At 44.1% G+C, this 19433-nt stretch overlaps 1 protein-coding gene across 18 annotated transcripts in view; it reads left to right on the forward strand.

Annotated features, from left to right (window-relative positions):
- LOC113209560 (tropomyosin Per a 7.0102) overlaps window positions 1–18967 on the forward strand; it is a 34035-nt gene extending 15068 nt beyond the window's left edge. For 3 of the 18 annotated variants that reach the window (XM_052265701.1, XM_052265705.1, XM_052265706.1), the window contains exons 4-11: window positions 5859–5992; window positions 7479–7596; window positions 9846–9916; window positions 10732–10807; window positions 11063–11125; window positions 12642–12711; window positions 13396–13523; window positions 14956–16055. In XM_052265701.1, coding sequence (XP_052121661.1) covers window positions 5859–5992; window positions 7479–7596; window positions 9846–9916; window positions 10732–10807; window positions 11063–11125; window positions 12642–12711; window positions 13396–13478 — 615 coding nt within the window. In that variant the 3' untranslated portion in view covers window positions 13479–13523; window positions 14956–16055. Of the gene's footprint in view, window positions 1–676; window positions 964–5858; window positions 5993–6884; window positions 7003–7478; window positions 7597–9845; window positions 9917–10406; window positions 10478–10731; window positions 10808–11062; window positions 11126–11505; window positions 11569–12641; window positions 12712–13395; window positions 13524–14955; window positions 16056–16123; window positions 16440–17415 lie in introns of those variants that run through there. The other 15 variants (XM_026427152.2, XM_026427151.2, XM_026427149.2 and 12 more) reach the window with 15 other exon arrangements.
- The last annotated feature ends 466 nt before the right edge of the window (window positions 18968–19433 follow it).

Here is a 19433-nt window from a genome sequence, read left to right on the forward strand (position 1 = left end):
GGCCCAACCAATCAATCTCGGAGGCGCCCAGAGGCGAGGCTGACTGTGAGGGGCTCCTTCACACGGCGGGGCGGACCACGCAGCGCTCGGAGAGTTGCTTTGCTTTTCCCACTCGGCTGTCCCGCCTCGCGTCCGTATGCAATTTGCTCTCCAGCGGGCGGTTGCTGTTGTTGTCGATAAGTTGTTGTCGGCGGTGGCCGTTGGCCCTCTCTGGTACTTTACTATTTCCACTTCAACTCTTGCTGCTGCTGCCACATCCGCCACCACCGCGCGGGGTACCATGGTACCAGGTCCTCCGGCGTCCACTCGTACCTCCCCGCTGTTGCCCTCTCCCCCTCCCCTCCCCCGGCCCCGCCCCTTCGCCCCTCGTCTGGCGGAGGGATACACTCGGCCCATCCCGAGCTGTCACATCGTTTTGTGTGGCCGGCTCTTTCTACTAGTTTTCTGCGTCTCTGTTGGTTTCTAGACAACTCTTTCTTACTGGGTGTGAGCGGTGGCGTCCGCACCTTCACCACCTTCACACAAATAGCGAGGGAAAATTCGTTTGGTCGTTGGGACTACTTTCCGCAACCACCTTGCGGAGTGGCGGCGCGCTGCGCGGCTGAGCTGGCGAGACGAGGCGAGCGGGCGGGCCCGAGCGAGCCGAGCCGAGTCGAGCCGAACCGAGCCGAACCAGCCCGCTAGCCTGGCTCTGCTGCCACCATCTTGCTCGAGTCGAGTGGTTTTCGTGCGGGTCCGTCGGTGTGCACCCGTGTGGGTCGAGTGCGGCTCTTTTCTAGTTTAAATTTACCCAAATACCCAAAACCCGTGTTCAAAATGACCGCCAACGTACAACATAGTGGAAATCTGTTAGATGTGTTGAAGAAGAAGATGCGGCAGACGAAAGAAGAGATGGAAAAGTATAAGGACGAATGTGATGAATACGTGAAAAGGTTACAAAACGAAGTTAAACGCCGGGAAGAAGTGAGTACCCCTTTTTGGGGAATTTTTTTGAGATTTTGTGGGCTGGAACAACTGCACCGCTCTTGTTTAGCTTCCACATATTAAGAAGTAAAGAAAACTGAAATTTTTGAGGTTAGCTCAGCCACCCTGTTCCACTGAATCCCATCGACAGATCGGCTGTTCACCCTGTTATCGATTTTTCTTGTTGTGTTGATGAATTTTATATGATAATGTGACGAAAATGTACTTTGGTCCCTTCGTGTGGCTCGTGTACCGCTGCAACTTAGTACCTTCTTTCGAATTTCCATTTAATTTTTTCTGTATACTTGTCAGTTTGGGCCATCTTGGCAAACAAACTACATAATCTTTTATTTTTATTTCATCTAGTTAATTGGTCAGGAGGATCTGAAACGTATTTTCCCCTTTGCTTTACAAAAGTGGGAAACTTATGGTAATGATATTTATTTTTGGGTGGGTGAGATCATTATCTTAAATATATCTGAGGTGACATAACCTGTACATTGTTTGCCACCTCTGTCATAGGTGACTCATAAACAAGGAATCAGCATATATTTGCTTTCTCTTTGGAACTGGTGATCATTAGAATCCATTACTTTTACACAATTAAAGTTTGGTTGGTTCTAATTCTTTCTAATTATTTACTAGAAACTAATTCATATTACTAAAAACCACTTGCTGATTTTCACAGTCATTTAAAATTTATACAGCGGGTGACCTATTGGTTTTTCAGTTATTGTTATTTCTACTCAGACCCTGAATCCGGCTGTCTAGTGCTTTCCAAACTTAATATTCCATCTACCTAAACAATATTCCCATTGGAGTACTTGATTACATCTATGAAAGTAAACTTGTTATGTATTTTAGGCCGATCTTTTTTAAAAGCCATTCATTTTATTGTAGTGCTAACAGATTTATCTCAGAGCTCTCACTAAGAGGAAAGATAGTCAAGTTGTTCCAAGTATTGATTTTGTGAGGGAGAAACAAATTTAATTCCTTCAAGTTCCTGTGGTGTGTTCCCCACCCCACCCCACCCCATGTTCTCGCGGAGGCAGACTGTTAGTCTCTAGAGGGTGGCTCATAGTGGCAGAGCAAGGAGTGTTACTACCGTCTCCTGAATTATTTACTGGACTGTTTTTAAATAAGTGCAATGTAGGCGCCCATTTATTTTCTATCGGGGGTGAATATTGTCGTCCGAGCAATTGTTCAAGCTGCCAATGAATTAAAATTGGGTGTCCGGGTGGGGCCCGCTGCCGGGCTCAGCCCGGACCAACCGAGCTGGTTGGGGCGGGGCGGGGCGGGTTTCCAGGATGCAGCGCTGGCCGGGCCCGCTGCACGCCGCCCGGTTCCCATGACGCGTGAAAATAAAATAAAAGCGAGTCTCGCTTGTTTCTGAGTGACAGGGCAGCGCGGTGGTGGGCGCGTAGTGCATCTGAATGTTTGTGTGTTAGTGTGTGTGTGTGTGAGAGAGAGAGCGCGCGCACTACAGACGAGTATTGTGCTGCCCGCATTGATCACACGCCGTGAACTGAAGCTGCACATCCGCGGCAACGCCCTCGCTCGGCCCCGCACCGCCTCCTCCTCCCCGCGCTCCACTCCGGCCACAACCTACCCCAAAGGGGCGGCCCAACCCCGCGCCCCAAAGCAGCTTACCCCGCCGCCGCTTACCCCGCACGGCTGCCGGCGCCGCACTCTGGTCCCGGCCCGGCGCTCTTTGTGTCCCAGAGTTGAATTTGATCCGTACGCTGCCGAGCGAGCGATTCACGCCCTTCTCCACCGAGGCGGCGCCGGGCGGCGCCAGGGCACGCTGGGGCGTGGCGGGGCGGGGTGTGGCGACGGCGCCCAGCTGCACTATCTATGGTGCACCCGGCTGATGGCGATTGGCCGGCATCGTCTCTCCCGTCACACGTCTTCTGTCGTCGCCCTTCCCGCCGTTGCAGCGCGTCGTGATCCTGGAGACGGGCGGCGCCTGGCTGACGGCTCCTGGAGTCACGGCTCCGGCACTAGCGCCGGGGCGTGGCCGCGGCCGCTAAAAGGAGCAATAACGAGTAACCCGGCCCTTGGGCAACTGGCAACATCGGTTCACGCCTCGCGGGCAACCGGTGCACCGCGGCCGCGGCGGTGGTTGAGCACCCTCGTGGAGTACACTTCAAGGTGCAGCGGCCTGGCGATGCTCCCCCGACTTGACGTGACTGGCGCACCAGGGCGGTGACGAACCTCAACCTCGCCGAGCCCAGCCCATGGCATGGCGGTTTACAGCCATAGCGGCCATGGACCAATCAATTGACCACGGGGCATACGTCCTTCGTTCCGCGCTCTGGCCTGCCCAGCCCAGCCCTGCGCGCGGGAAAAGGGGGGGGGGTCGCTTTTGCCATAGGAGGGAACCACACAGACAGCTCGCGGCCAGGCTGGTGGGTGTGAGTGTAGTGGTGTGTAACAGTTCTTGCCCCGCCGGGAACGTTTCCATCCGCCTGCTGCTGCTGCTGCGGTGTGCTCCATCCTCCTCCTCGTCATCTTTCTTCTCCTCCGTCCCGCTCCCCTCCCCGCCTCGGCCGATGACATGGGGGCGTGCTGGTCCCCGGCAGGCCGGTGCGGTATGGCTTTGGATTTTTTTTTGTCGTGTCCGCGTCATGCGGTTTGCCATGGGAAAGCGGCGGGAGGCGGGGGAGCCCCGCCCCGGCCGTGGTGACAGCTGCGGTGCCGGCGCCCTGCTCGCGCGCCCTGCGCTGTCCTGTGCGCCGCGCGGCCGGAGAGCGGAGGGAATGGAAGGGGAGGGAGGCAAGTTTAAATTAAACTGCCGAGGCTGCACCGGCTGCGCCCTCCCCTTCTCTCCCACCGCCGCGTGCCATGGCAATGAATGGGCGCATGAATGACAGCAGGAGGGCAGGTCGCGAGGAGGGCGGCACGTGTGACTTGTTGCCTACCTGAGCCGCGCGAGGGACGCGCGCTGGACGCCGTTTGTTTGGCCGCGATACTCGGATCGGCAACAGCGCCCCTTTAGGCCCTCTGCGCTCTGCTGCTGGCCGCGCGCTCGCGCCGGCCGGCTCCGTTGTCACGCATTCCTCGCCGGCCCCCAGGCCGCATGCAGTTCGCGCGACCGGGTCCGATGCAACCCTCCCCCCTCCCTCTCTCCCCTTTCTCCGCCGGTTCGGTTCTGGATGACTCTTCCTCCTCCTCCTCCTTGCGCTTTCTCGCACTCGATTCCCTTTTGCTCTGCTCGGCTGCTTCCGATGGCGCGGACTTACTTCTCATACTGGGCGTGGCAGCGCGAGGAGCCGGCCGGCGGTGAGGGGCCTGGCGCGGCCTGGCGGCGTGCCTACGCCCGTACCGGCCCTCCAGGCCCGGCCCGACTCGACCTTGCGCGGCTCGGCTCGTCACGGCGAGGCAGGCGGGCCTAACCGGCTCACGCCCCTCTCTCTCTCGCTCTGCCCCTCTCCCCCTTTACCCCTGTCGTGCACCTCGCCGCCGACGCCGCCGCCGCCGGGTTCTTGTGGCAGCCATGCGGCCGGCGCGATCCTGGCGGCGGTGGTGTGGTGTCGCTCGTGGGGTCAAGTGTGGCGACCTGCTCGGCTGGTCGCCGTCGTCGTGGCCCGGACGCGCCCGCCCAGCTGAGCCGGCTCTCCCCTCACCCTCATCCGCCCCTCCAGCCGGCGCTGCTCGTATTGGCGCCGCCAGCTGCGCGGCATTGGCACGGCTGTATGGACAAACAGCGAGGGGAATGAACAGGAGGGCCGGGCTGGCGCGTGTATGCGATTGCATCGGGGGTGGGAGGGAGAGCGCGGAGGGTGCGCTGCCCCGGCCCCGTGCAGAGGGGCATGCTCGGACGCACACGGCGTATATTTGCTCGGCGAGGTCCGCTGTGAGTCGTCAGCCGCGTGGACACCCGGACGTCCGTCCCGTGCCCGTCACCCCCGCTAGCGGTAGAGTTCCCTGAGTTCCCTCCGCTCCCCTCCCCTCCCCTCCGCTCCCCTCCCCTCCCCGCGCCGGGGCGGGGCAGATGGGGCGGGACGGATCAATCCGCATTTAGTTTGGCAACCGACGCGCCCCCTAATTATCGGCCATTATCGGTCTCCAGACGGTTTCTTCTCCTTCTTATTGTCGCCTGCCAACACCCCGCCCCCTCCCACTCGCAACCCCTTCCTTTCGCGCGAGCGAATGAGCGCTCGCTGCACTGCTGCCGCCGCCGCCATAGCGCAGTGCTATCAAGTTCCTTTCATTCTCTCCTCCCCCATTTTGTTTGTGCTGCTTTTTCTCGCGTGGCGTGGCGCTGGCTGGAAGGAAGTTGGGTCGCTGATACGGCGGGGGCCGCCGTCGCGCAACGTCCTTGCGGGTGACCCGCCCCGCCGCGCCCCGCCGCGCCACGCCCTCCTCTGGGCCACTAGGCCGCGTGCGCGTGCCGTGCCGTGGTTCCGCCCCGAGGTACTTCCCCCCTCCTCCCCTTCGCCCGGCGCTTTACCGGCGGCGCCCGCATTGCGTGGACCGCGCGCGGATGGGATGGGCGATGTCGCGTTTCTCACGCTCAGGCTGGGCGGGGCGGGGCGCGGGTGGGTCGCGGTGAATAGCCGTAAGCGATATCAGACACCCCCCTCCCCCTCCCTCGCATTCCCCTGGGCCCCTCTCGGCTCAACTACACTTTGCGCTTTGCGTTTAAAATGTTTCGCTGTCTGTTGTGCTGGTGGGGAATTCCGCGCTGGTCTCTCTCGCCCTCTCTCTCACACATACTGCACCAGGACGCATTGTCGCGCCCTTCTTTGTAATTAATGTACGTCACTCATTGCCGTGCGTCGTCGCTCACGCGCTCCAGCGTGACTGGTGACGGGAATTGCTGCCCCTCTCGTAAACACAGCGAAACTTTGCGGCCCTGCCATTAATCGAGTTTTTTGTTTCCAATTTTCCAGGCCGAGAGCGAGGTCGCCGCCCTCAACCGTCGCATCCAGCTGTTGGAGGAGGACCTCGAGCGCTCAGAAGAGCGACTAGCCACAGCCACCGCCAAGCTGGCGGAGGCCTCTCAGGCCGCCGATGAGTCGGAACGGTGGGTGTCTGCCCGAGCCGCTGTTTGCGGATACACGCGGCGTCTAATGTGTTTTCTCTGCCTTTTTAGAGGGGGTGGGATGGGTGGGGTGAGTGGTCTAGAGGGCCAGTCTTTCGCGGTCCTGACGACCGGAAGCACTACCGGAGGGGATGCTTCAGCCTGCGTGGGAGGCGGTGCGTGTGGTGTGTTCACTGACAACGCATTGGTAGCCAGTATGAGTTCTAGTTCCTGAACGCTTTTGAGAAACTGTGCTTAGCATATTTGAACGGAAACAGACAGGTCCCGTCTGAGACTATGTGCTCGTGTCCCTCCTGGGACCTCCTGGGACCTCCTGGGTCGTTGCCCACGCACCGCTACCCCATGGGCTGCGATCCCTCGTGGGACGCGACGGGAATCGAAATCCTTCCTGTCGGCCTCTCCCTCCCACCCGCGATCGGAGAGTGCTTGAGAAGAGCTTGACTTTATTGATGAGCTTTAAGTATTGTGTGTTATGTATCCCCCTAATGCTGGGTATTTCCAGTAGTGTTACTGTCCCAATGAACGATTTATTTAATCACTTCCATGTTTTTTTTCTTTGCATTCAATCTGACGAACCGTGTGTCATTTTCTTGGTTTAGTTCAGTCTTTTTCTGAATTGCTTCACCTTTTCATCTAAAATATTTTTAATTTTTTAACTTTATTTGAAATGCACTGAGAGCTGACAACTTTATTCTCTCCCATTTTACTTTTACTTTTTAGAAATGTTTACATGTAAAATCTTTTGCATAGTTAAATGATACCCTTTTTTGCTGATACCGTATTAAAGTCTCTTCCATTGACTAACACTGCTAAAGTTTGAACAAAAACATTCCTGGAAATCCCTCATCTAACCCATTTACCGTGTGGTTTGTAGGATACGGAAGGCCCTGGAGAATAGGACAAACATGGAGGATGACCGAGTCGCTATCCTTGAGTCCCAGTTAGCACAGGCCAAGCAGATTGCTGAAGAGGCCGATAAAAAATATGAAGAGGTAAGGGTGTGGTCACAGTTCTTGCTAGTTCTTTTACAGGTGCTGATGTTGCTGTCCGAGTCGCTGTCTTCATCAGACAAGGGTGCCCATGTTAGTTAGCTGGTGTGCTTCTCCTGTGACCTGTAATGCATCAATGACAGCAAGCAAGGAATATAAAAATAATTTTTATTTTCCTATTTTTGAGTTTAAAATCAAATTCAAAGCTATAGTTTAGTTGTAATTTTTCCGAGTTGACCTCATTGATGCATTATACCCAGTAATGATGAGGAAATTAGGGACAAACAGTTTTCACTGGCAAGAAACAACAAGGTTTTGAAGTTTTGTTACTCTGTAAATTATAATATCAACTGTATGGAGACAAATTGTTTTCCTAAGAGTTCCTCATGATTGCTTTACCATACCAGTTGACTCCATGGTGTCTCTTTTGGGGGTTTTGTCTTGATTCTAATGGTAGTAGCTACAATGGTCTCCCACAGTGCACGCAAGATCCTGGAAAACCGCAGCTTGGCAGATGAAGAGCGAATGGACGCCCTGGAAAATCAGCTGAAGGAAGCCAGGTTCATGGCTGAGGAGGCTGATAAGAAATATGATGAGGTGATTTCTCATTATGGTAGCTTTTGGTTTGGCATGTGTGTACGCCTTATGCCAAAAGTATCTCAGTGTTCTTCACAACCATCATCCTCAATTTTACATTTTGTAAAATTTGTATGGAGATATCAGGCTCATAACCTTGCATTCCGTTGCTCTTTGACTGATAATTTTGTTTTTCGTCTTTTTGTTTGTTTTGTATTTTAACAGACCGAACACCATGGAAAACTTATACTTTCATCGTCTTCGTCCCTTTTCAAAAGTGAATAGTGTGTGTTTGTGTTTTTAATGGCATGTAAAACATGCTCAGTGCCATTTCTCAGCATTCTTATGAGTGCAGAAAGTGCCAAAGTGCCCTAGTGCACTAGTGTTTCATTATCAATATATCAGTGCGCTAAAATGTGATCAAAAATGTGTAGTGCTTTTCTACCAGTGAGTGATAATATTCAGTGTCATGAAGAAGTATGAAATCCTAGTGAATGTGCACCAAACAAGTGAAAGCATTATGAAGTGGTGTGTTAATTTCATATCTTCATACTGTGAAAGTGATGGGGATCGAGGGATGGTGAGAGAGGGTTAGTCATAACTGGTCAGTGCTCCGACTGTTAATTTAGTGTACCAATGAATTGTGAAGGAACAGCAACTTTAAAACTAAAACTGTAGCATGCTTGCCCCTTGGTGGCTCCTCTTTCTGTGGCTACAACATCTTTGAGTACGTAATAACTTTTGTTATTATCTGTTTGTAATGGGTTAATTTTGCTGTGTTCTTATTCAACTTAATTTCCTTCCATGGTGATCGGGCAAGTTTTTGGTCTAACAAGAAATTCTTGTTGGCCATTTTGCCAAGAGCATAATAATAGAATAGCTGGCTCTCTACCCCATGTAGTTTTGCATGGCTGGACAATACTATTTAATATCCAGTATTTTATCTGAACCCTTTCAAATTCCTAGACCAATATGGATAGCTATTTTCAGATTCCTATTAAGTGCATGCTTTGAACTACTAACTCTTTCCCCTATCTGGAGAGATCTTTTAACCATTTTTGACTGAATTTTTTTCTTTTTTGTACTGAGCATGTCAGGTCAATCTTTTAATGAATTGCAATTGGCAATTCAATTTAATAGTTATTGACTAGGTAATTAAATACTAAATCTGTACTGTAGTCTCTCAAAGTACGTACCATACAACTTTGGTGCTGGAATCCATTTTGTTTCTACATTACTGTAACATTTTAATTTGTAGTAGATGCAGCATAATGAATGTTTGTACGCATCATATTGTAGTGGAGCATTCAAATATTAGGTAAGACTTTGACATCTTTTGCTAGGCTGCAACAGTTGCAACTAGAGAGACTATCTAGTTGCAACTGCCGGTGTCAGCTGCCTGTAATATGAATGTCAGATTGCTATGTAATATTTATGTTCCCTTGTGGGATCTTGATGGCAGTCTCTTTTGCTAGTCATCCTACTACAGTATAATTTTGCTTCCTTCATTTTAGGTGTATACAAGTGTTAAGTTCTTGGGAATATAGAGTAACTCTAGCGGGATTTGTTTATGTATTTTTAATTTGCTGGGTTCATATACATTTTTGCAAAAAAGTTTGAATTTCTTACATTTTTAGGGTTCAATCAACTTCAAATTATCCTAGTCAGTTTTTTTATCTTTCTCAAAGACTACATATTATGGGCTGTTGAATTATGTCTTCCTTGAAGTTTTCATGGACTTCTTTTGTCTATTTTGAGTTAGGAAATAAAATGATATAACACAATTTCCTCTGATTTGTGTTTATACATTTAACTTGAAATGCTTGCCTTGATAATATCCATGTGTGATTTTTGTTCTTCGGCTTACCCTTTGGAGAGCTGGATGCTTGGTATACATCTTACAGCTACTTCATATGGGTTATTGTTTTGCAATTATTGTTTGAATTGAGTGGCGTGCCTCATTAATCTGTGATTGTGTACCAATGTTTCAATAATTACATGATTTACAAAAAAATTATCTATACTTGAACATAATTCATTTTTAATAAATAACTTATAAGACAAAGACAGGAGACAAGTTTATTTAAGGGTTAGTATTCTAAAATGTTCGCATCTAATTCATATGATCTATCTAATTGACAAAAAATTTGGTAATTTCTTCTTGAAATGTGAAGAAAGTTTTGTTGAAAATTTCCTGAAAGATGGCATTTTAAAGGAGAAAGATGAAAGTACCTTTGAAGAGCAGTAGTGAATTGCGCATTTTCCTACAGGTTGCCCGTAAGCTGGCCATGGTTGAGGCTGATCTGGAACGTGCTGAGGAGCGTGCTGAGTCAGGAGAGGCGTAAGAGTCTTGTGTGTCTATGTTTGTGTGCATGCCATTGCCCCCAGTGGTGTGACAGTCTCATGCACCTTTTCCCAACCACATTAGTTTCTTAAACATGAGTTTTGGATAACCCCAGTTGGCTTAGAAATTTTGAAGCTGGCACTATGTACGTGCTTTTTTCACTTTCCAAGCTAAAGGAGATGATCAATTAACAGTGTGTTCGAGTGAATCTGTGCTAACTTTTTAAACAGGTTTCTATTTGCAGCACCATTGGGCAAAAGCAGCTGCACTGTGATCCCTAATTATTTTGTTTTCATATGTTAACCATGTTGAAAATATTAAATCAGCTTATTTTGAACAATAAGGCATCATTGTATTGTTGAATACATCTGATAATTTGTCTGAAAGCAAAATAATCAGTGTTGGTCAAGCTTGTTTTGCACCGCTCAATGTAGTGCATGAATATTTATTTTGCACGGCGTGAATCACATGTGTGTCGCTTCTCCAGGTTGCTCGTAAACTCGTGATGATGGAGCAGGATCTGGAAAGAGCTGAGGAGCGAGCAGAGCTCGGAGACTCGTAAGTTATTCACGCTTTTGGCTTGCCACAACCTTATCTTACAGTAAATGAACTGCCTGTTGTTTGGTGTGCTAATACGTAATTCAATCATACTTCTAATATAATTACACTTCAAAATAAGTTGTAGACTATGATGATAAAAAATATTGAAATAAAATCAGTATATATTCTATTCAATTTATAAGATATAGGTCATATTACAGTTATAGTTTGCATCAATGAGATTTGTCTGATTCATTTCCTTTGCTCTTCAGGAAAATTGTGGAGCTTGAAGAGGAGCTGCGTGTTGTTGGCAACAACCTGAAGTCCCTCGAGGTTTCAGAAGAAAAGGTAAGCTTTTAAACTACATTTTCTATCAACCTATAAGTGAAAATTTTTATTACTATTGACATGCTTAATTGCATAACAATCATCACAGTTTTATCTATCCATGGTTTTGTATTTGTCTTGAATTGGCAAGAAACTTAATGTGTGAGTTCTTTTTTGAAAGTTCTCCAATTTCACATTGCATGAATTTTTATTGGGTTCCGGAGATGAAGAATTATTTTTAGGGTATTTCTTAAATGTTTTCCAATGAACCAACAGGCCAACCAGCGGGAGGAGGAATACAAGCAGCAAATTAAGACCCTGACCAACCGGCTAAAGGAGGTACCGTCTTGTGTGCTCCTCGAACCAGCCTAGAGCCCCATTCCCCATCCATTTTCCATCCCTACCCCCTTTTCATTTACCTTTCCTGGAGGGAGCCTGTAAAATCTGTCCAGATTTTGGCTTCTTTGCCCAACCTACTGAAGCCCTTGCCTGCATGGGTTTTGATTGTTTCAGTGTTGAGGCAGCTTCATATTGCAGGTTGCTGTGATTGCTCACTTTTAACATTCCGTTTCAGCACCATGTGTTCCAGCTCTTCCAATGCTTCCTGTGTTGCCTTGTGTGCCCGCTCTTATGCATGGCCCTGTTCAATCCAGTGTAGTATTGGTTTTAAACTAAAATTCGTGTTTGTATTTTGTTTCATGGTTGTTGACTCATAACAGGCCACTGCCACCAATGAGATTTGCGAGGACAAAATTCAATTGATATCCGATAAACTGAAGGAAGTAAGTACAGTTTATACGTATATCAGTATTCCATTTAAGTACAATTTAAGTTGGAGCTACAAGTTTGTTTATGAGGTGGGCCCCATTGGGTTATAAATTTGTGTTATTTTTCAAAACATGATCTTGTGCAAGGAAAGGTGTGTCAGGAAAAACAATTAAATTAGATTCCTATCCAAATCTGAATATTCTTTCAGTTCATATGAGCAATGAGTGCCCAACTTGTTTTCTTGAGTTGCTTTCTAGTCGTACAGTTTATTTGCAAAGTGTTCATAGACTTTCAACAGGCTTGTATTAGCAGTTTTTTTTCTCTTCTAGAACTAGTCGTACAGTTAATTTGCAAAGTGTTCATAGACTTTCAACAGGCTTGTATTAGCAGTTTTTTTTCTCTTCTAGAACAATTAATTTAATTTTAATAACTGCCAAGTCTATTTACAATTCACAAAAGAATTTCTATAATTGACAGCATTGGATGCTATCACTGCTTTTGTGTGTGTGCTAGTACACAGCTCTTCAATATCACTTACTTCTTCCAAGTTGCATGCACCTCTAACACTTCACCATGCTTCAGGAAGTTGGTATCTTATTATGTAGAAATCTATACTTATTGGTTTTGTAAAGATTATGATTAAGTATCCAGCCACTTCACTCAAGACAGAGAAGATTGGCTGTGATTTAATGGGATTGGGCATTTTGTTAATTGTGAGTCACTTTTATTTAATAGTGCTTGCAACTGTGAAGCTGCCTCAACCTAATATATCCTTATTCCCTCCCCAATCTACCTCATGACACCTTATACACCTGCATGCCTTAAATACTCTATGGTAATAAGTCCTGTTTTAATGAGATCTGGAGAAAAACTGCAATCATATTAGTGATGTAAAGTACTGTAGTTATCTAACTTAGATACTATGGTAAAAAGCAGAAAGTTTCCAAGATCTTATCAAAATCTTTCTTACTGTTGAGAAATCTTTCTCATAAGTTAAATCTAACTTCCTTACCCTTCTCACAAATTTTAATTACATTATTATAACTAATGTTGATAAGTCTGTTTCAAATATTATTTTGTCTTTCAGGCTGAGGCAAGGGCTGAGTTTGCTGAGAGGTCCGTGCAGAAGCTGCAGAAGGAGGTTGACAGGCTTGAGGGTAAGTATTTCTTTATGCAAAGCTGTCTTAAATATCTTGTATTTCTATTGTTTCTAGGCAAAGATTTTTATTATTCAAGTTATTCTGTTATGTCAAGTTTATTTTTCACAAATCAATTTTAGGGTTGAAATGGGTACTTAGTGGGGAGTTATCCAGGGTTAGGGAAAGTCATCAACAAGTAAGACTTAAAAGGCCAGCACTTATCAACAGGATTATTCTCAGATTCCCTATTGTTTGGCAATGCTGTAACAATGTGTCGCCCTGGTTTACTTGTGCCGATTTTCTAACAACCAACCCAGCATTAGAATATTGCTTAATCCTCCCCTGAACATGTAGTGTTCCTTAAAGGAACATGTCCATTAGCAGCAACATTAAGTCCTAACACACATGAAGCCCTGTCATAAAGTTGACCCCATTGCATGTTGAAGTGCTGTTTTCGAAATTATCTGAAACTATTTGTTTATTTTTGCATGCACCTTGCAATATGATTTTGGCAAGCCGTCTTTAAGTTTCGCTATAAACTGTTTGCTCCTTATTTGTTGTGTTTAATTTTGCATTTTCCCCTCACACAATTGTATTTTTTTTAAAATTTACTTTGTTGTGGAAAATGAGTGTGTGTAATTGTGATTTTGCAAGTGTGTTGTATTCTGCGTGCGCTTTTTGCTGATTGCAATATGTTTTCAGATGACCTGGTTGCGGAGAAGGAGAAGAACAAACTCCTGCAAGAAGAGATGGAAGCCACCCTGCATGACATTCAAAACATGTAACCTGTCCCTGCTGCACCCCCAGTGCACCCGCATGCACATTGTGTTGTAGGTTTGATGTTTTTTGTTTTATTTTTAAATTTCATTTCCTATTTTTCTAATACTTATGTGTACATAACGCCATCGACTACATCAAGTGAAAATCTTTTACGCCAATGACATCAGTGGCATATTATGAAGGAAGTGTCAGGTTTGCGATTCTCTTCTGGTTCAGTATTAACTTGTAGTGGGTTCTAAACATTCTATTTTCTATTAAACCATGTTCAAAGAGATCCTACTGCCACCTGCAGTAATCAAAGTTTTGCGCTTTTTATCCATTTTGATAGTTATCATACAAAAATTGTTAGGCTGCTTACCATTCCTCAAATTACCTTGTTCACCATCTCATTTATAATGTCATACATTAGGCTACAAAGCTTGTTCTCTTGGATACTGAACATGCTTCCCATGGTCATATTACATTTTTGTGATAGCTTTAGACCTAACAATTGCTTGTCATCCCAGTATTACTTAAATGCATGACCTATTATTACTTTGTAAGTTTCAATTTAGCACCATTGGCAGCACCATTTATTAAGTCTGACAAACATAATTTGGACCATTGCATTAGAAAAGGGTGCATTTTAAGGCCAGCAAATTGTAGTAAAAGATTTTCCAGTTTGTCTCATGTGATAATGAGTTATACAAAAGTCACCTCAGTATTGGTATTTTAAAAGGTGAAATAGCTTCTGCGGTGTGGCTTGATGACTAGTAATTAACATAAGAGTAACACATTTGAGGATCTTATCAACTTGGCCTACTTGTGTTCAGTTCATAATTTGGATTAATTGTTTGTATTGTTAGAATGAATTGTAAATTGATATTCATATAAATACTTATCTTTCATCTTAAAGATGTAAAACTTGTTCTGAGGGCAGTGTGCCCTGTATGTTATTAAAGGGAGAAAATTTAGTCAAAGCTTCAGTCTCTGTGTTTTTTTCTTGTTCCAATTACAGAAGGCTTTTTGGCCTGCTCTTAATCTTGTGATCATTCAAGCTTCTTTGCTGTTTTAATGATCATAAGTCTGAATGATTTTATCAAATTCTGTGTAGTTCACAAGCATGTGCCAAAATAAGGGGAATATATCAATAAGTTAAAAGAAAATATTAACTTTCGACATAATTTAACTTGTGCACACTCATCTCCATACATTTCACATTTCTCTCAGTGTTCTGCTTTACACAACTTCACTTGGCTCTCCAAAATTTCCATTTGTGCTTGTTACCTTGTCTATCAAAATTGTGAGTACAGTATACTTACCAAGCTATCAATCTAAAAAAAAAAAAAAAAGGCTCCAACAGGACTTTTCGTTTTTTTGTGGATTTTGATAGCAACTTTACTTAAATTTGTTTTTGAAGCAACATCAATGGAAGTTTTGGAAAAAAATAGGTGAAGAAATGGTGTTGACTTGAGCTAACAGCGCTTTATATTTGGCTTTCAGATGAGATTGTTGCTGAAAAGGAGAAATACAAGGAAATTGGAGATGGCTTGGATTTAGCCTTCGTAGAATTGTATGATTTCTAACGTTAGGCTATGTGCGTGCGTGCCATCACTACTCGCCCTCTCATCCTCACCATTCACTGCTGTTAATTCTGAGAATATCTCTCAAGAGTAACAGCAAAGTACTTTTCATTGTTGTGTACAGTGCAATTGCCACTTTGAAATTTTTAAAATAATGAAGTTGCTTTCTTCATTCATTTTTATCGTTGGCTCGTTCTAACACTACCATCACAGCTTTTTGTTTTCTTTTTATATAACCTATGTGATTTGATTCTCATATTCCAAAATACTTGTCTTTTTTAAGAGGTGGTGTTCCATATAAAATGGAAGAGCTTTATGGATAACTTAGAGATTATCCTATTGTGTCGTTTTGTTGGATATGTTACAAATTGTTAACACTGCCCAAGCATCAAATGATCTTGAAGGTCCATTTTCTCTTTGCAAGTCTATTATTAATTCACAGCTTCTAGATGTAGACTTTTAAAAACTGTTACGTTTGCTACGTATTTGTGGAAACATGCTGAAGCGTGAGTTCATACTTGAATGTGATTAAGGAAGGGGCTATGAAGTACTGTTGCAAATTCTTTTTGGTCACCTAAGACTGGGGTTCATTTGAAACAACTCTAGTGGAGTGACTTGCTTTTCATGCTTCTGCTTATTTTTAACGTTTAACCTTGGGAGATAAAATCTGAGTTGGATGGGAGGATAGTCAGCTGGTCAGAGTTTTATTTGTATCTGGAATTTCTTCCTTATGAGAGTAGGTGATTCATCAACTGATCAATTGTTTTAAATCTATCCGGAAAAGTGATTTGCTAGCTTGTTGTTGTACAGTTTTGAACTTGCTCCTTTCATCAATTGTTATCAAACAGTAAAACATGATTGAGGGTTTAAGCCAGTTCCTTCTGTACATTTTCCCCTGTAATTATACATAATTTATATTACAATGGGTTCATTACTTCTGCAGTTAAGGTTTGGGAACTTTTTGACCATAACTGCTACCTTAATGACTTTTTTTTATTAAATATATATTTTGAAATGAAATTATTATTTTTTGTTTATTTATTATCATGCGTTAATGAGCTAATGTATGTGTTGCCTGGATCCTGCAGATGAGCTGGTCCACGAGAAGGAGAAGTACAAGTACATTTGTGATGACCTGGACCAGACTTTCTCTGAGCTGGTTGGCTAAGTGTATCCATCTTCCAAAAGTCATCTTGAAATCTGCCCCAATCACTGACTTATTATTGTTAAAAATGGGATCTATTTAATCTGTCTTCATTATTCTCTGTAAATTATTTTTGTTAAAGCTATTTAGTACTTCCACACATCTTGAGACTCTTTATGTACACTTAATGTAAGTCAAGCATTGTACCATGTAAAAAGAAGTATTTTAAAAATTGGTGCAGTATATACTTCCAAAACATCCTCAGTTTTATTTATTATTGTTTTTTCATTTAATCCTTTTTATTTACCATTATCATTTATTTAATTTCCTTTCTGCTACCAGCACTGTGCACAATGTATTTTTGTTTTTGTTTTAGGACATTGTATTTCTTACACATTCTCAATTAGAAAGCAAAGAGCCTAGACTTATTAGTCTAACGTCTTTTGCAGATTTTCAGATATATTGTTATGACAATAATGTTGTGAAGAGCTGTAGTTAGCCTAGGAATGGGGAATTAAATAAATGGAGTGGTCGATAGCTTTGTCCCTTTCCTCCATTGCCTTCTCAGATGTCTTACTGATGCAGAAGAGGACAACACATTTCAATGAATCGCAACAGGACTCATCTTACTTCTACACCAGCCGCACACACCGCTGAGCTCTTATCTTTTATTTTACATTACAGTTTAACAATTTTAGGTTTTCAGGCACATTCCAATATAGCTTGTCATGTTCCAGATTTTTTCAAGGTAAAGATGTGGTGTGTCCTTCGGCTTTGTTCATGCCATACAGTACCGTAGTTTGAATGTTGAAGTAGCACAATGTATTTATTTAGTACTGATTGCTTAGTACAGTAGATAGTTTTTCCGCGTAGACGTACACCCACACACTTGCACACACTCCGTCATTCTAATACCCCGTATGCTGTTATTAGTCCAGGGGATGAAAACCTGGTTTGTCACATCCATGAAGACACTACAGGGAAACTAAGAGTGTTTGCTGCCGCTGAGTGTAGGGCCTTTCATTTACACTTGACTCAATTTCTTGATGACTGATTTTAAGGGTGAGAAATTCTGAAGGTATTACTAACTCTTTCAAATGTTCCACTTCTGGCAAAATCAAAACAACTTGCTTCCACCCTGACTAATGTGTAACTGTCTTGGCCTCTAATCCATCTAATGTAATCAAAATATATGCTCTTTTCCATCCCTAGCTAACGTATGTGTGCCTGTTGCAGAGGAACTGGTGAAAGAGCGAGCTCGATACAAGGCCATGGCAGACGAAATCGAGATGGCAGCATACTAATTACACGAACTCGAACAAAGTCAACTAACTTTCCCTTTCTCTTTCTGCTTTCAATTTCGATTGTGACTTCATCGCGATTACGATTTCACTGCCCATTTACATGCCAAACACGGAGCTCTGTTCGCGTTTCTCGGAGATGACCCTCTTCTACTTGGCAACACGATTCTTGTCTAAGGTCGAGGGAATGCCAACACCGTGGATCCTGCAAGAGCGCATGCACAACTGAAGATAGTCCTCGACCATCACAAATAACCTGAATCCTGGGCATGGACCTAGCAGACTTGTATGACTGTTGGTTTTTATGTTAGTTCTTTTTGTATATGAAGTTTTGTCTGGCTGAACGGCCTAGGCACGTGATTGAGAAACATTCCAAAGCCAAATATGTGGTGTAGTTAGATATTGGCTCAATGTTGTAAAATTAGATGCCCTATGGGGTATTTAAAAAGAGTTCTTTAAGTGTTCACTGGTTACTACATTGTTCGCTTTAAATGTTCAGTCTGCTTCGATGTAGAAAATTCCTTGTCCTTCAAGGGTTTTTTTTTTTGGCTAATTGGTTCACTGAAAGGAAACCACGGCAAACGTGTGTTTATGTGCAACTGCATGCCAGAATGCATGTGTACTTATTGTGGCTGATGACTGACAATGTTCAAATTTGCGTATTCTTAAAGTTATATGTGTAATTGCTGTCTGTATGGTGCATATATGGAGTACCATGGGTGCACTTTTCATGCAAAGATTAAATCAGTCAATTTTCACATTGTGATTTTTTGAAGAGCTTTTTTTCTTTTGTCTGAACATTATGAAGCAGAGTGAGGATAAAATTTTCACAGCTATTCTATTGTAGATTTTTCTTATTGTTTGTATTTTTCCTTATTAGTTCTATCGTGAATTGTGAGATCCTCTTTTTCAAGGTGATTCTCAAAGTCCGCTGAAATTAGGGTCAAACTCATGATTCATCCTCATTCTTTTTTAAGAAATTGTTTTTTTTGCTTAGCTTATAATTGACCACTCTAGGTCAGTTAGCCTGGTTTCTAACAACACATTCCAAAATGCACACTCTGGGCTAATACTGTTTTAGAATCGTGCCACTTGTTGGTAGACTTCCTAGTTTTACGATGTGGCTATTTTTGTAATTAGGTCGCCCTGCTGCATACAAAGGAACTGTGGTAGGATAACTTTATCCTCTTTGCACTTAAATATAGGTCTATAAGAAAATGCTTGCAAAATTGACAATATACTCAGGGATGTTTATTTCAATACATTAATTATCTATGCCGGTTCTCTGCCTACCTTTGAAGAAAAATTTGAAAAGCGTCAGAGGATTGCTGAGGGAAAGGACTTTTAAGCCCATCTTTTATGGCTGCAGCATCTGCTATGCAGCCAAATCAAATCATTAAAAAAAAGAAAGTGATTGTACACCCTCAAAAGTGAGCTGAATGTGTTTGCATCGAAATGAAAATAAAAAACTGTTCAAAATTTGTAAACCTGTATGGCTTATCCCTGACTGATCACTTGAGCAAATAACATAGAACACAACACACAGCACTTTATACAAAATGCCACAAGTTGGCAATAAATAAAAACATATTTGTATGTTATTGTTTTAAAAATATGTTATTCGGCACTTGCAATGACCATATTTTTATGTTACATTTTTGAAAGGGAGGGGTGGGTACCAGTAACATTGCTACTAAATATTTAGGCTTCATATGAAGCCCATTGCGCCGAAATGAAGCTCACGTTTCAGTAAGAGTCCATCCAGACTACACATTTTTCCAAAAATCATAAATGTAGTAGAGAAGAAATGCTATCAAAACATGGAAGGGAGTAAAGCAAGTTGACATGAGGGAGGGGTACACATTCCCTCGGGTCTGGGCTTCCGCACGGCTCCGGGCCGGGACCATATCGAGTGTCCGTCTACGAGGGAGTTGGGATTGAGAGCGGCGGGAA

Source organism: Frankliniella occidentalis, unplaced genomic scaffold (genome assembly GCF_000697945.3).
Source record: "Frankliniella occidentalis isolate FOCC.00 unplaced genomic scaffold, Focc_3.1 Scaffold29, whole genome shotgun sequence".
NCBI classification, from domain to species: domain Eukaryota; kingdom Metazoa; phylum Arthropoda; class Insecta; order Thysanoptera; family Thripidae; genus Frankliniella; species Frankliniella occidentalis.